This window comes from Trichosurus vulpecula, chromosome 2, assembly GCF_011100635.1.
Source record: "Trichosurus vulpecula isolate mTriVul1 chromosome 2, mTriVul1.pri, whole genome shotgun sequence".
NCBI classification, from domain to species: Eukaryota; Metazoa; Chordata; class Mammalia; order Diprotodontia; family Phalangeridae; genus Trichosurus; species Trichosurus vulpecula.
Genome location: NC_050574.1, coordinates 20038143 through 20051955, shown reverse-complemented (window position 1 = coordinate 20051955; position 13813 = coordinate 20038143). Strand labels below are relative to the sequence as shown.

General features: G+C 49.0%; 1 protein-coding gene across 3 annotated transcripts in view; it reads left to right on the top strand.

The window, feature by feature from the left end:
- Window positions 1-13390, top strand: part of H6PD (hexose-6-phosphate dehydrogenase/glucose 1-dehydrogenase) — a 52626-nt gene extending 39236 nt beyond the window's left edge. For 2 of the 3 annotated variants that reach the window (XM_036743417.1, XM_036743418.1), the window contains 2 exons: window positions 5081-5350; window positions 8955-11646. In XM_036743417.1, coding sequence (XP_036599312.1) covers window positions 5081-5350; window positions 8955-10318 — 1634 coding nt within the window. In that variant the 3' untranslated portion in view covers window positions 10319-11646. Of the gene's footprint in view, window positions 1-5080; window positions 5351-8954; window positions 11647-12087 lie in introns of those variants that run through there. The other variant, XR_005009548.1, reaches the window with a different exon arrangement.
- Window positions 13391-13813: the final 423 nt, after the last annotated feature.

The following is a 13813-nucleotide window of genomic DNA, read 5'->3' as shown; positions in this document are numbered from 1 at the left end:
ATGACAGCTAGCAGGTCTTTGGCTCAGTCTTCTCCTCTCTGGGCTGAATCTCCCCAGTTCTATCCTCATATGGCATGGATCTGAGGCCCTTCCACATTCTGGTTGCACCCCCTCCCCCTCTTAAGCTTAATCACTGTCCTGAAAATGTCATGCCCCAGACCTGTCAAAAATATTCCTGCTGTCATCTGATCAGGGTAGATGGCAGAGGCCTTATCTGCCTTATTCCTGGAGATTATGATTCTCAGTCCATATCCTGACTCTGGCACTTGTACGATCATGGATAAGTCAGTTAATGTAATCCAGCTTTGTTTTGTTCGTCCATAAAATGGCGATAACAAATACTTAGGGGATAACGCATACTTCACAGGGTCATTGTGAGGTTCGAATGAGGTAATTGATGTGAAGCACTTCACAGAATGTGGTAGCATGATTGGCATGCCGGATTGGGAGTCCAAGGACTCACTAGCTTCATGACCATAGGCAAATCACTCAAGGCCCTCTTAGTCGAGAGTTCCTCGTCTATAAAATGAGGAGTTGGGCTAGGGATTGTGTGACCTCACCTCCATGGGCCTCAGTTTCCTCTTCTGTAAAATGAAGATAATGATGTTGGTGCCTCATTCATAGGACCATTTGGAGGTTTAGCTCATTATGATGCCCTCTAGAAATGTGAGTTTTTATTATTACTGCCAGGACTCCTAAGCAGCTGGCATCTCCTGTCAGGGAAGGTGTATGTGGAGAATGAGGTTGCCTTTGCTCTTGTCTCACCTTTGGAGGGCTTTATTTGGTGGGGAAGGGGAGGGAGTGAGAATTTCCCAGGATGGAGGGGGCCTGCACTGCCCAAAGAGGAAGGTTGCTGGTTGAGAGCCTGGTGCAGAACGATCTTGGCAGCCCAGATGTGGGCCAGCTGCGCCGTCTGCCCTCAGCATGGTTTGTGGGCAGGGTCGGTACCAGGGTGGGAGGGGTCAGGGGACCTTGCTCACCCCGCCCTCACCCCCATCTGCTGTGCCTGCTGCAAGTGAGGGAGCGCCAGTCAGCCGAGACCAACTGCCAGACCTGACTGGCTGGGGTGGCAGTAGGAGAGCCCGGCCCCTCCCTGCAGGAGGGATTGTCTCCTTGGCTAGTTGCTTTTCCCTATTTTTAAAGATCCCAGCAGGTGACTGCAGAGAGAGCAGATGGGACTTGTTTGGAAACCTCTTCTGGATGAGAGACCAGACGTGTCTGAGGCAAAGATGGAGGGAAAGTGACAGAATTATCCATCCAGACCTGAAAGGGACTTAGGACGCCATTGAGGCCAATCCCCTTATCTGACTGACAGATGAGGAAACTGAGGCCCAGAGACCAAACAACTTGCCAGACTTTGCCAAGGCCTAGATTGTAGAGATGGGATTTGAACATACACGCCTTGGCTACAAAACAGGTGGCTTCCTTCTGTAAGGTCCCATATTGAACTGAGGGATAATCAATAAATCAATTAACAAACATTTATTAAGCACCTATTCGTGCATAGAGCAACAGGCCTGGAGTCAGGAAGACTCATCTTTGTGAGTTCAAATCTGGCCTCAGACACTTGCTAGCTGTGTGACCCTGGGCGAGTCACTTAACCGTGTTTGCCTCAGTTTCCTCATCTGAAAAGTGAGCTGGAGAAGGAAATGGCAAAGCACCCCAGTATGGTGGCCAAGAAAACCCCAAAATGGGGTTGGACATGACTGAAAAAAAAACACAACAAAAATGCACACCCCATCTCTTAGCTTTAGGCATCTTCTCTGACAGCGCTTAGCATAGGGCCTGGCTTGATAAATGTTTATTGACTGATTGTCTCCGGTGCCTGGACTGTGTTTCCTCCTCATCTCAGACTACTGACTTCCCTGGCTTCCTAACTAAAACTCCACCTTCCCATCCTCTTTCCCTTTGTTAATTAGTTCCTATTTATCATGTATATAGATTGCTTTGCGTGTTTTCTCCCTCATTAGATTGTAAGGTCCCTGAGGGGAGGGGACTATCTTTTGCCTCTTTTTGTATCCCTAGCTCTCAGCCCTGGGCCTGACACTTATTAAGGGCTAAATAAATGTTTATTGGCTAACTGACTGACCTTGGGTTTAGTGTCCTTACTGGCAAAATGAGTACAGAAACCTCTCTAGCACGAACCTTACAGGGTTGTAATGAGCATAGTAGGACCATAGATTTAGATAGAGCTGGAGAGGACCCTAGAGACCATCAAATCTACCCCCTCATTTTACAGGGGAGGAAACTAAGTGAATTGATTTCTCTTATAAATGTCTGAGGTAGGACTTGAACCTAGGTCTTTCTGACTCCAAGTGTACTGCCCTAGTGGAAAGTATGCAGAATGTTTTGAAAACCTTAAAACATTCTATAAATGTCAGCAATGATTGTCATCTTTGCTTCCTTCCTCACACACCACAACCTGTGCAGCCATTCCCCAGTTGATGGACATCTCCTCAGTTTCCAGTTCCTTGCCACCACAATCGGAGCTGCTATAAATACTTTTGTATACGTGGGGCCTTTTCCTCTTCCACTGATCTCTTTGGGATGTAAACCTAGGTATAGCTGGGTCAAAGGGTATGTGCCGTTTTAATAGCTTTTGGGGGTGGAGTCACCCAGTTGCTTTCCGGAATGGCCCAACCAGTTCACAGCTCCACCCACAATGCATTATATTTGTCATTTTCATTTTCTGGCATCTTAACCAATCTGATGGGTGTGAGACGGTACCTCAGAGTTGTTTTTAACAGCGCCGCTTACATTCAGTTCAACAAATTAAACTCAAAAATATTTCTTTCTTTAAAAATGTATTTATTTATTTTTAGTTTTCAACATTCACTAACATAAGATTTTGAGTTCTGAATTTTCTCTCCTCCCCCTCCCCAAGATGGCATGCAATCTGATATAGGCTCTACATAAATATTCATATTAAATATGTTTTCACATTAGTCATATTGTAAAGAATTAGAACCAAAGGGAAAAATCACAAGAAAGGAGAAACGAGAGAGAGAGACAGAAAGAGAGAGAGAGAGAGAGAGAAAGAAAGAAAGAGAGAGCGCAAATAGTCTGCTTCGATCTGCATTCAGACTTCACAGTTCTTTTTCTGGATGTGGATAGCATTTTCCATCATGAGTCTCAAAAGTATTTCTTAATTCCCTACTGTGTGCCAGGCACTAGGTTAGGAAGTAGAGATAAAGACAAAAGGGGAAACGGTGCCTGCCCTCAAGAAGCTTACAATCTACCTGGCAGATAACACATGCATAAATGGATACAATGTATAGGCTAAGAAATTTTAATAGGGAGAGATTTACCAATATCTGGGTGGGGGAGGATCAGAAGAGGCCTTGAATAGGAGGCAGCCCAGAAAGTTCTATAAGGTGAAAGTGAGGGAAAAGAGGGCCTTCCAGGCCCAGGGGTCCACTTGTGCAAAGACATGGGGAGGGGAGATGGAATGGTGTGGAAAGGGAACGAGAGTCCAGTGGACCAAGTTTACTGGAATAGAAAGTGTGGGAAGCAGGGTAACATGTAATGAGATTGGAAGGGCATGTGAGAGCCAAATTGCAGAGGGCTTTCAATGCCAGGCCGAGGATTTTGTATTCCATCCTATAGACAATAGGCAGTGAAGATTTTTGATTAGGGGTGAGTAGGGGGGGACATGTGGCTGGATCTGTGTTTTAGGAATATCACTTTGGCAGCTTGTGGAGAGATAGGTGAGAGAGGGGAGGAACAAAGCCAAGTGGGACCAGTTAGGAAGCTATCGTAGTAATCCTGGTGAACAGTGATGAAACCCTGAACCAGGGTCCGGGCCAGGGGTGGGGAATCTGTGACCTCGAGGCCACATGTGGCCCTCTAGGTCCCTGAGTGTGGCCCTTTGACTGCATCCAAACTTCACATGACAAAGCCCCTTAATAAAAGGATTTGTTCTGTAAATGATAGTAAAAATAATACTTCTATATAGTTTCTATATGGCTTTGTGGCTTCCAAAGCATTTTTGTCTACATTATTTAATTTGAGCCCCATGAAAACCCTGTGAGGATAGTTATCACCCCCAATTTACAGATGAAGAAACTGAGGCTAAAATGACTTTCCCAGGGTCACACGGCTAGTAAGTGTTGGAGGAGAGATTCAAATTGGGTCTCTCCTAATAGCAGATCTTATCCATTTCTACTGTGTTACATCAGCACAGTTCCAGGCACGTGCTCTTATTCAGTTTTTCAGTCCCGTCTGACTCTTTGTGACCCCATTTGGGGTTTTCTTGGCAAAGATACTGGAGTGATTTGTCATTTCCTTCTCCACCTCGTTTTACAGATGAGGAAACTGAGGCAAACAGGGTGAAGTGACTTGCCCAGGGTCGCACAGCTAGCAAGTGTCTGAGGCCAGATTTGAACTCAGGTCTTCCTGACTCCAGGCCCAGGGCTCTATCAGCTGCCCCACCTGGCACATAGTGAGCACTATATAAATGTTACCTTTTATCAATTATTTTTATTAATTATTATTAGTAGCAATATTACTCTATACAATACACTATGCTGGGGGCTGGAGAAGATAACAATTTAGATGTCCTCTGGGAGCTTGCTGACTAGTAGGGAATAAGACATAAACACAAGTAGCTATGACATGGACCAGAGAGGTATGAAGCAATGTAAGATTCAAGGGAGACGGTCATCACCATTGTGGCGGGGAGTGTTCAGGGGGCTTTGCGGGAGGGGCTGGCTTTTGAGTGGCAAAAGGAAGAAGTGAAGCAGGTAAAAGAGGACCATTTTAAGCTCAGGCACCCGAGTGAGCAAAAGCTTGGAGGTGGGAAAGCATGAGTTTAAGGTTCAGAGTCAGGGTCGGGGTAAATGCTGAAAAAAATAACCTGCTGTTACTGTGGAGAGTCTTACATACGGGGTTAATGTGTTTGAACTTGACGCAGTTGAGACACTGGAGGCTCAACCAGATGGCTCCCTGTTCTCATCCGGCCCATTCCTCTCTCCATCCTCCCAGGCCCCGCTGACCCCTCTCTGTCCTCCCGGGCCCCCCGACCCCTCTCAATCCTTCCTGGCCCCCCTGACTCCCTCTCCATCCCCTTCCCTTCCCCCAGGTCGCACCAGCTTTTATGAAGAGTATGGAGTCATCCGGGATGTCATCCAGAACCACCTGACTGAGATCCTGACGTATGTGGCCATGGAGTTGCCCCGGAACCTCAGCGACCCGGAAGAACTGCTTCGGTGCAAGCTGCAGACCTTCCAGGCCCTTCGGAACCTGGAGAAAGGGAATGCTGTCCTGGGGCAGTACCAAGCGTACAATGGGCAGGTCCAGAAGGAGCTGCAAAAGCCTGCTGGGTATGTGAGCCTGACACCGACCTTCGCAGGTAGGTTCCTTGGCTGGGCTGGGGTGCCTTGGATCAGGAGCCAAGGGACCTAGGTTCGAATGCTGCCTCTGATACCAGCTCTCCATGAGTCATTGGACAAGTCATAGATAGCATCTTTGATGTTGAGCTGAAGGGACCTTAGAGGCTATCTCCCTTTACAGATGAGGAAACTGAGACCCAGGGAAGTTAAGAGATTTTCTTAAGGCCACATAGGTAGGAATGATGAGGATTTGAACCCAGATGGCACAGTGGATAGAGTGCTGGGCCTGGAGGCAGGAAGACTCATCATCCTGAGTCCAAATGTGGCCTCAGACACTTACTAGCCATGTGACCCTGGGCAGGTCACTTCACCCTGTTTGCCTCAGTTTCCTTATCTGTAAAATGAGCTGAAGAAGGAAATGACAAACCACTCCAGTATCTTTGCCACGAAAACTCCAAATGGGCTCACAAAGTGCGAAAAACCACCTAACCACTGCCTCTGACTCCAAAGCTGTTTTCATTGTTCACTGCTGCCTCTCACTTGACTTGAGCCCTGTCTGAAAAATACAGGGACCTCACCGGATGATCCTGGAGGTGTTTTCTATTTTGTTTTCTTTTTTTCTTTAGAGCATGCTAAGGCTTATTTCTTTAATATGTTTTTTCAATTAATAAGCATTTATTTTTTCTCTCCCTCCTACCTTCCCCCTGCCAGCTGATGAAAAAAAGAAAAACCCAACTCTTGTAACAAATACACATAATCAAGCAAAACATATTCCTGTATCGGCCAGGTGTAAGCACCCCAGCATACCCAGGATGGCTTGCTAGCACAGGTTCTTTGATCTTCTTTTAAAGGAAAAATAGCTTTTGGAGGGGTCAATAATCTTAGTTTAATTAAACATATATATCATTCACTTAGTTCAGGGGAGAAGTCAGCACCCTGAACGTAGAGAAAATACAAGCAGAGAAAATAGCACAGATCCACAGACAGGGCTTCTAACTGTCTGAGAAATTAGCTCACAGAGCAGCAGACAGGGCTTCCAACTGTCTGCCCAAAGCAATAAATACATAGTCATCAGAGAGGAAAGCACCAACATCTGGATTTTCAAAGCAGGTGGGCATTCCTTAACAGCTACCCAGAGTCTCATCTGGTCAAATCACATGAACATTCTTCCCATGAGTGAGCCCTGAAGCAAAATGCTAACCTCAGAATATTTATATAGCCAGAAGGCATCACAACCCTGGTGCTTCAGTGCCTAATTACGAAAAAGTGTGAAAGCCTTCCTGCAGGCAAGCCTTCCCTAAGCAAGCTTTGCCTTTAAACAAATTCCTCCCCCGATGGGGTTTCACTGTGACTCAGGATGTATCATGGCTGTGAGCTGAACACCTGTGGTCACATGGGCCTTATTAATGGACAGGGAAGATCTTCCTATTCCATTAACATTACACCATGTCAAAAACCATTTGTCTTATTCTGCATCTTGAGGCCATCGCCTCTCTTCAGAAGGTGGATAGCAGACTTCCTTATTGGTCCTCTGGAATTGTGATTGGTCATTGTATTGGTCAGTTTTCTCAGCTATAAAATGGGAAAATAATAGTACTTTACACCCAGGGTTGTTATGAAGGCCAAATGAGAACATATGTAAAGTGCTTTGTAAACCTCAAAATTCTCTATTAATGCCAGCTGTTATTGTTGGCATTGTTATCATTAGGTCTTTTAAAGTTTGTCTTTGCATTGCTGTTGGTATTGTGTAAATTGTCCTCCTGGTTTTGCTCCCTTCATTTGCATCAGTTCATACAAGTCTTCGTATGTTTCTCTGAATCCATCGCTTTCATCCTGAAGGTATTTTCCAGCTCTGTGGCTCTGGCTTCTCAGTCCAGAGGCTGTTCCGATATGGCTGGCCATGACAACCACAGGGGATTTTTATGAGGACTCTGTGGGATGTGTGAAATTCCTCTGGGATGCCTTTAAGGCTGCCCTAGAGAGCCAGGTTACTAGCGGGCTTTTTTCTGGGCAGCGAACATCCTTGATGGCAGTCTTCCTGCACTGGCCCAATGAGGATGGACTGAGAGCAGCTGCACATCCTTCTGGGTCCTAGACCTGGTGGCCAGGCACCTTCTCACTGCCCAAGGGTTAGTGGAGTGGGGTGGCAGGCATCTCTTTGGTTGGATGACTATGGGTGGTGGAACCTTCTCAGCCCTATCTGGTCAGACTGTGGCTGGTTAGTGGGGGATGAGCTGGCCAGGGAGGCCAGGCCACCCTCCTGGTGCCTAGTGACCAGCACATTGACCTTTATAGTCCAGAATGCCAGTGGCTAGCTATCCTATGTACAAGTCACCTTCCTCCCCCTATCCCATGACCCTCCGTGTCTTCCTCAGGCTAGTACTAAGGAGCCATCATGGCAGAGTGGGGAAAAAAAAATCCATGTTTCCCCATTGAATGACCTCCAGCAAGTCATTTCTCTTGGCATTAGTCCTTCAGCACCAGATGGCCACCCCTTTTAGCTCTGTTCTATGCACCAATATGGGGCTCTGGACTTCATGTCAAGAGAGGTCTGGTTTCAGATCCCACCTCTGACACTAGCCCTGCATTGATGTTCAGTTGTTTGGGTCATGCCCAACCCTTCATGACCCAATTTGGGGTTTTCTTGGCAAAGATACAGGAATAGCGGTTGGCCATTTCCTTTTCCAGCTCCTTTTACAGATGAGGAAACTGAGGCAAAGAGGGTGAAGTGACTTTCCCAGGGTCACATAGCTAGTAAGTGTAGGAGGCTGGATTTGAACTCAGGAAGGTGAGTCTTCCTGCTTTCAAGCTCATCAATCTAACCACTAAGCCACCTAGCTGCCCCAAAAGGAATAATCGCTGACATTTATAGAGCTCTACTAAGTGTCAGGCACTGCGCTAAGTGCTGGGAATGTAGATATAAGCAGGCAAGACAGCCCCTACCTCCCAGGAGCTTAATGGTAGAAACAGCACCAAAAAAAGCCTGCCCTTACAATGAGCCTCCTGTTCTCTGCTTGGCCGCAGAGGGCAGAATTAGGGGGAGTGGGTAGAAGTCAGAGTTTAGGACCAATACAGGTTTGATGACAGAATTTCCCAACTATTAGTTCCCCTAAAGAGAAGTGAGCTTCCTTGGGAGGTCAGTCAACTCGCATTTTATAAGTGCCTACTGTGTGCTAGACACTGGGCTAAGCTCTGGGGATACAGATAAAGGCAGAGTGCCTACTGTGTGCCTGGTATCAGGCTAAGCTCTGGGGATACGGAGAAAGAAATAGATAGTCCTTACCCTCAAGCAGCTTGCAGTCTAGGGGAGACAACATTGGACAGCCCTGTACAAATGGGCTTACATACAGGACACATTGGAAGTGACCAGCAAGGGGAATGCCCCTTGTGGAAGGTGAGATTTTAGCCGGGACATGAAGGAAGCCGGGGCAGAGGTGAGGAGGGAGACTTTGCCAGTCCCTGGAGGCTTTCACAGGGTCTCAGTGACCACTCGTTGGGTGTGTGGTCTGGGGCATCCCTCCCTGTTCACATGACAGTTGGACGGGCTGGCTGCCAAGACCCTGAAACCCTCCCGAGATGATCCCACGAGCCCACCTATGAGATGCTCTCCCCTTGTCGTTCCAGGCGTCCTCCTTCAGATCAACAGCCCGCGCTGGGAGGGCGTCCCCTTCATCCTGATGTCTGGGAAAGCCCTGGATGAGAGGGTGGGCTACGTCCGGATCGTATTCAAGAACCGGGCATACTGTACCCAGAGCGAGAGCCACCGGGACTCTGGGAAGAGCCAGTGCCAGCCCAGACAGATCATCTTCTATATCGGGCACGGGACGCTGGGCAGCCCTGCGGTGCTGGTCAGCAGGAACCTATTTAAGCCCTCGCTGCCGCCTGCGAGCTGGCAGGAGATCCAGGAAATGCCGGCGCTCCACCTCTTTGGTCAACAGCTGGCCGATTTCCATGCCTACCGCCCACGCCAGGAGAGGGATGCTTACTCGGTGCTGATCTCCCACATCTTCCACCGGCGGAAGGATTGTTTCATCACGACAGAGAACCTGCTGGCCTCCTGGGACGTGTGGACCCCGCTGCTGGACAGCATTGCTCAGGAGGTGCCCCGGCTGTACCCTGGGGGGGCCGGCAATGAGCACCTGCTAGATTTTGAGCAGGAGGGCAGCCAGGTGGTCTTCGTGCAGCGGGAGGTGGAACAGCTGGTCTCCGGCCCCGGCCCTGGCCCAATGCCTAGAGACTTCGGCGTCCTCAAGGCCAAGTTCCGAAAGAGCCCTCTAGTCTCAGCCTGGCCTGAGGACCTGATCGCCCGGCTGGCATCCGACATCGAGGTGGCGGCGGAGCGGGCCGTGAGGCGCTCTGGGGAATTCCACCTGGCCGTTTCGGGGGGCGCCAGCCCCGTGGCCCTCTTTCAGAGGCTGGCCATGAGGCATTACAGCTTCCCTTGGGGCCATACCCACCTGTGGCTGGTGGATGAGCGGTGTGTCCCACTGACCGACCCCGAATCCAACTTCCAGGGTCTGCACGTGCATCTGCTTCAGCACATCCGCGTGCCCTATTGCAACATCCACCCCATGCCAGTCCACCTGCATCGGAGGCTGTGCGTGGAAGAGGACCAGGGTGCCGAGCTCTACGCCAAGGAGATCTCGGCCCTCGTGACCAACAGCAGCTTTGACCTGGTGCTGCTGGGCGTAGGCACTGACGGGCACACAGCCTCGCTCTTCCCTCACTCGCCCAGCGGCCTAGAAGGGGAGGAGCTGGTGGTGTTCACCGAGAGCCCTGCCAAGCCCCACCAGCGCATGAGTCTCAGCCTCCCCCTTATTAACAGGGCCAAGAAGGTGGCCGTCCTCGTGATGGGCAAAAGGAAGAGGGACATCGCCCTCCAGGTGAGCCGGGTGGGCCACGAACCCAAGAAGTGGCCCATCTCCGGGGTCCTCCCTACCTCTGGCCAGCTCGTCTGGTACATGGACTATGAAGCCTTTTTGGGCTGAGGGTGCCCGTCGGCTCACCTGCCCTCCCTCCCCCTTCCTCCTCCCTCACCAAAGAACTCAGTGCCCAATGGCCATACATTCCAACAGCCCCCAGAAGGGTGGGGAGATGAGCAGGTAATAGCTATGAACTGGACAAGGCAGTTTAAAAAAAGGCTGGATTTGAAGTCAGAGAATCGGAGTTCAAATCCTGTCAGTGATATGCCACTGCGTGGTCTTGGGGAAATCACTAAACTTTTCTGGCCCTCAGTATCCTCACCTGTAAAAATGAGGGGGTTGGATTAACTCATTTCTCAGGTCCCCTCCAGCTCTCAATCTATGATGTGCCACTACTGGGGTCCCTTCCAACTCTGAGATTCTGTGAAACTGTGATTCAAAGGATTAATTCGATGACTACTATGAACAGGAAACCACCCAGCCCTTCCAGGGCCTGGAGATGGAAGAAACAAACCATTTCCTTCTCTACCTCGAAGGGAATTTTCTTCTGCCTGGGGATAGAAGATGCCTTCTGTGAAAAAGACAAACCACCATGCTCAGAAGTGCCAAGATAATGTGGCACCAGCAGAGCCGGCAGGATGCCAAGGAAAATGGAGATCAGAATGGGGTGGGACTGGCTAATCAGGGCTGGCTTCCTGGAGGCGGTGAGTTTTTGACATTGGCCTTGGGAAAACTTGACAGAGAGGAGTCGGGGGAGGATGCTGGGCCTGAGAAATGGTACGGGTCAGCTCAGAAGCCAGAAGCGAGCTCTTTGTTGGTGGGAAGGGGGCAGTTAAGTCAGCTGCCTTGGCTAGAAACTGTGAAATGCTGAAACAGGAATGGAGGAAGATGGGAGGCCGCCCGTGGTCATCCTGACAATACCTCATGTTTCCATCAACCTTTAAGGTCGACAAAGTACTTTACGGAAACCCTGTGAAGCAGGTGCTATTATTCCAATTTTCAGAAAAGGAATCTTGAGGCCCAGAGAGTCCGAGGCGCCTGCTCAGAATCACTTATCCTGTAAGTGTCTCAAGCTGGTCCAAGTCATCCTAACTCCAGGTCCAGGCAGATTAAGCTCCACCCCATGGCCAAGAGGCCATGGAACACCGGGTTCCAAAACTAGGAATTGGTGCCAGAAGCCACACCGCCTATCAGCCAGGAGCTCTTGGCCTGGTGGTCTCCTTTCTGCCTTTACCCGGATCACCTGGACCAGAAGAGGTCCGTGGGACCAGCAGCCGGGCCACCTCCCATCACTCAGCCTCAACGTGCCTTCCACTTTGGGGGAAGAAAAGGTCTGGGATACTTAGACCAGGAATTCTGGGCCATGGCTTCATAAAATCTCAGGGTTTCCTCCAGTCATCTCCAAGGGAGTCTGACATTTTTTAAAACAAAATATTTTTTTAATCCTCTTTCCTTCACATAGATGCAGTGGGCCATAGTAGACAGAATGTCACTCAATAAGCAGACATATATATGTTTGTATATATGTATATGTGTGTATCTATACATATATACATGTATATAGTACCTCTATATACATACATTTAGAATTCTTTTTCTGAGCATTGCAACACCAGAGAAGCTTTGAAATCCAGAGGAGAGAATTCAGGCATACACACACACACACACACACACACACACACACACACACGTGTGTGTGTGTGTGTGTGTGTGTGTGTGTGTGTGTGTGTGTGTGTGTGAAATGTAGCACTTTCAGGGAGGGAGAGGGGAAGGATGCCCTGGGGATGATGTCACAGCCAATTTCATGAGCTGATACTGTTTACACTTCTATCCAGGCTGATCATTCACAAGACCTCGATGAGGGCACGGAAGAGTCGGCTGAGCCACGTACCCTGGTGTGATCGATAGGTTCCTCTTTTTTTTAATTTAATTTCCCACCCACTGTTCCCCAGTGAACCTAATCAGCGCAGACTCCTATTTCAAATCAAGAGATGAACAGTCTTGACGCAGGATCTCAGTTTCTAAGTTTGCCAGTTGTCCTTCCCGGTTCCCTCCTATGTTTGGTTTTAGCTGTGATATGGAGGAGGACCAGATGATCTCAAAGCCTCCTTCCAGTCCTCACGTTCTAGAATGCTGGCTTTGCAGGCACAGACCCTCAGATCTGCAAATCCATCTGGGCCAGCCCCATAGATGGACAGGAAGACCCTCTCTAGTGCCCCTAACCAGTGGTGGGTCATCCTTGGCTTGAGGCTCCCCCCACCCCCCACTTCACTTTGAGACAGCCCTAAAAAGGATTTTTTTCCTGATGTCAAGTACTGTGGTGGCCACTTGGTGGTGCTGGTGCACCACAATTGATTTCTTAACTGGCTTCAGAATCAGAAGCTCACATCCTCCCAACCAGCACAGGTGGTCGCATTTCCAGAGACCACCAATCTAGGATCAGAAGGGACCTCAGAGGTCATTGGGTCCAACCCCCTCATTTTTCAGATCGGGAAACTGAGACCCCAGCAGGTGAGGTCACTTGCCCAGGGTCGCCCAGGTGGTAAGATGTCTGGCTGCGTTCTGAACCCTCGTCCCCTGGCTCCAGATTCAGAGTTCTCCCTCCAGGGCTGCTTTTCCGTTCTCCACTCGTTGAGGCTAGAAGCTCCCTTGGCTTGGAGCAGGCCTGGTACGGCCCAGAATTCCTTTCTGAGCATGGCAACAGCAGAGAAGCTTTGAAATGCCCGGGAGAGTGAGCCCAGGCTCAAGGGTGAGCCTGCTGTATCTGTCCCCGTGTCAGAGGACTTGTGAATGGAGCCCAGCCTCTCACCGCCCCTTCACATGCAGCCAATAGAAGTTCTTGTCTCAAGACTCAGCTCATTGTCTTAATGTGTTGGAGGTTATCCATTATATGTCTGTGGGGGGAGGGGGAGATTAAAAAACAAAACAAAAAAAAAGCCAGAACTCTGCATGTTTCATTGCTGGAGCTGAGCAGCCATAGAAATCCAGAAAGAAACTTCTTGGAAGGAAGCTGTTTCTACCCCATGTGACCACTCCCCCAGGCCTCAGTGCCCTTCTCCATAAAAATGAGGGAGTTGGATCTGGAATTGGAAGGACTATCTTTCCTTTTATTAATTGCATCTCCAATGGTTAGCACAGTGCCTGGCGCATAGTAGGAGTTTAATAAATGTTTACTGGATTGGATTAAAATGTGCACAATAATAATAAATGGGGGATGGTTTCATAGATATAGGGGTAGAAGATAAAACCCCCTCATTTTACAGGTGAGGAAACTGAGACCCAGAGAGAGAGTTCAGGGTCACTTATTCCAGATCATACAGGAGATTTGAACCCAGAACCTTCACCTCCAGTGGTTTTCCTATTGTATATAACCGTACTTCTGCTGGCCTACCTTGGTAGAGGGAGTTTCTTCCCCAAGAGCACCCCACGTCTAAGGTCCCATGTCTGGATGACCAATAAGGTTCCTTTCTTATTTTTAATTTCCACACATACACATCTCTCCCCTTTTCCTTTCTCACTCCCAAGTTATAATGAAATCCAAACCTTCCAGACCCGTACCAG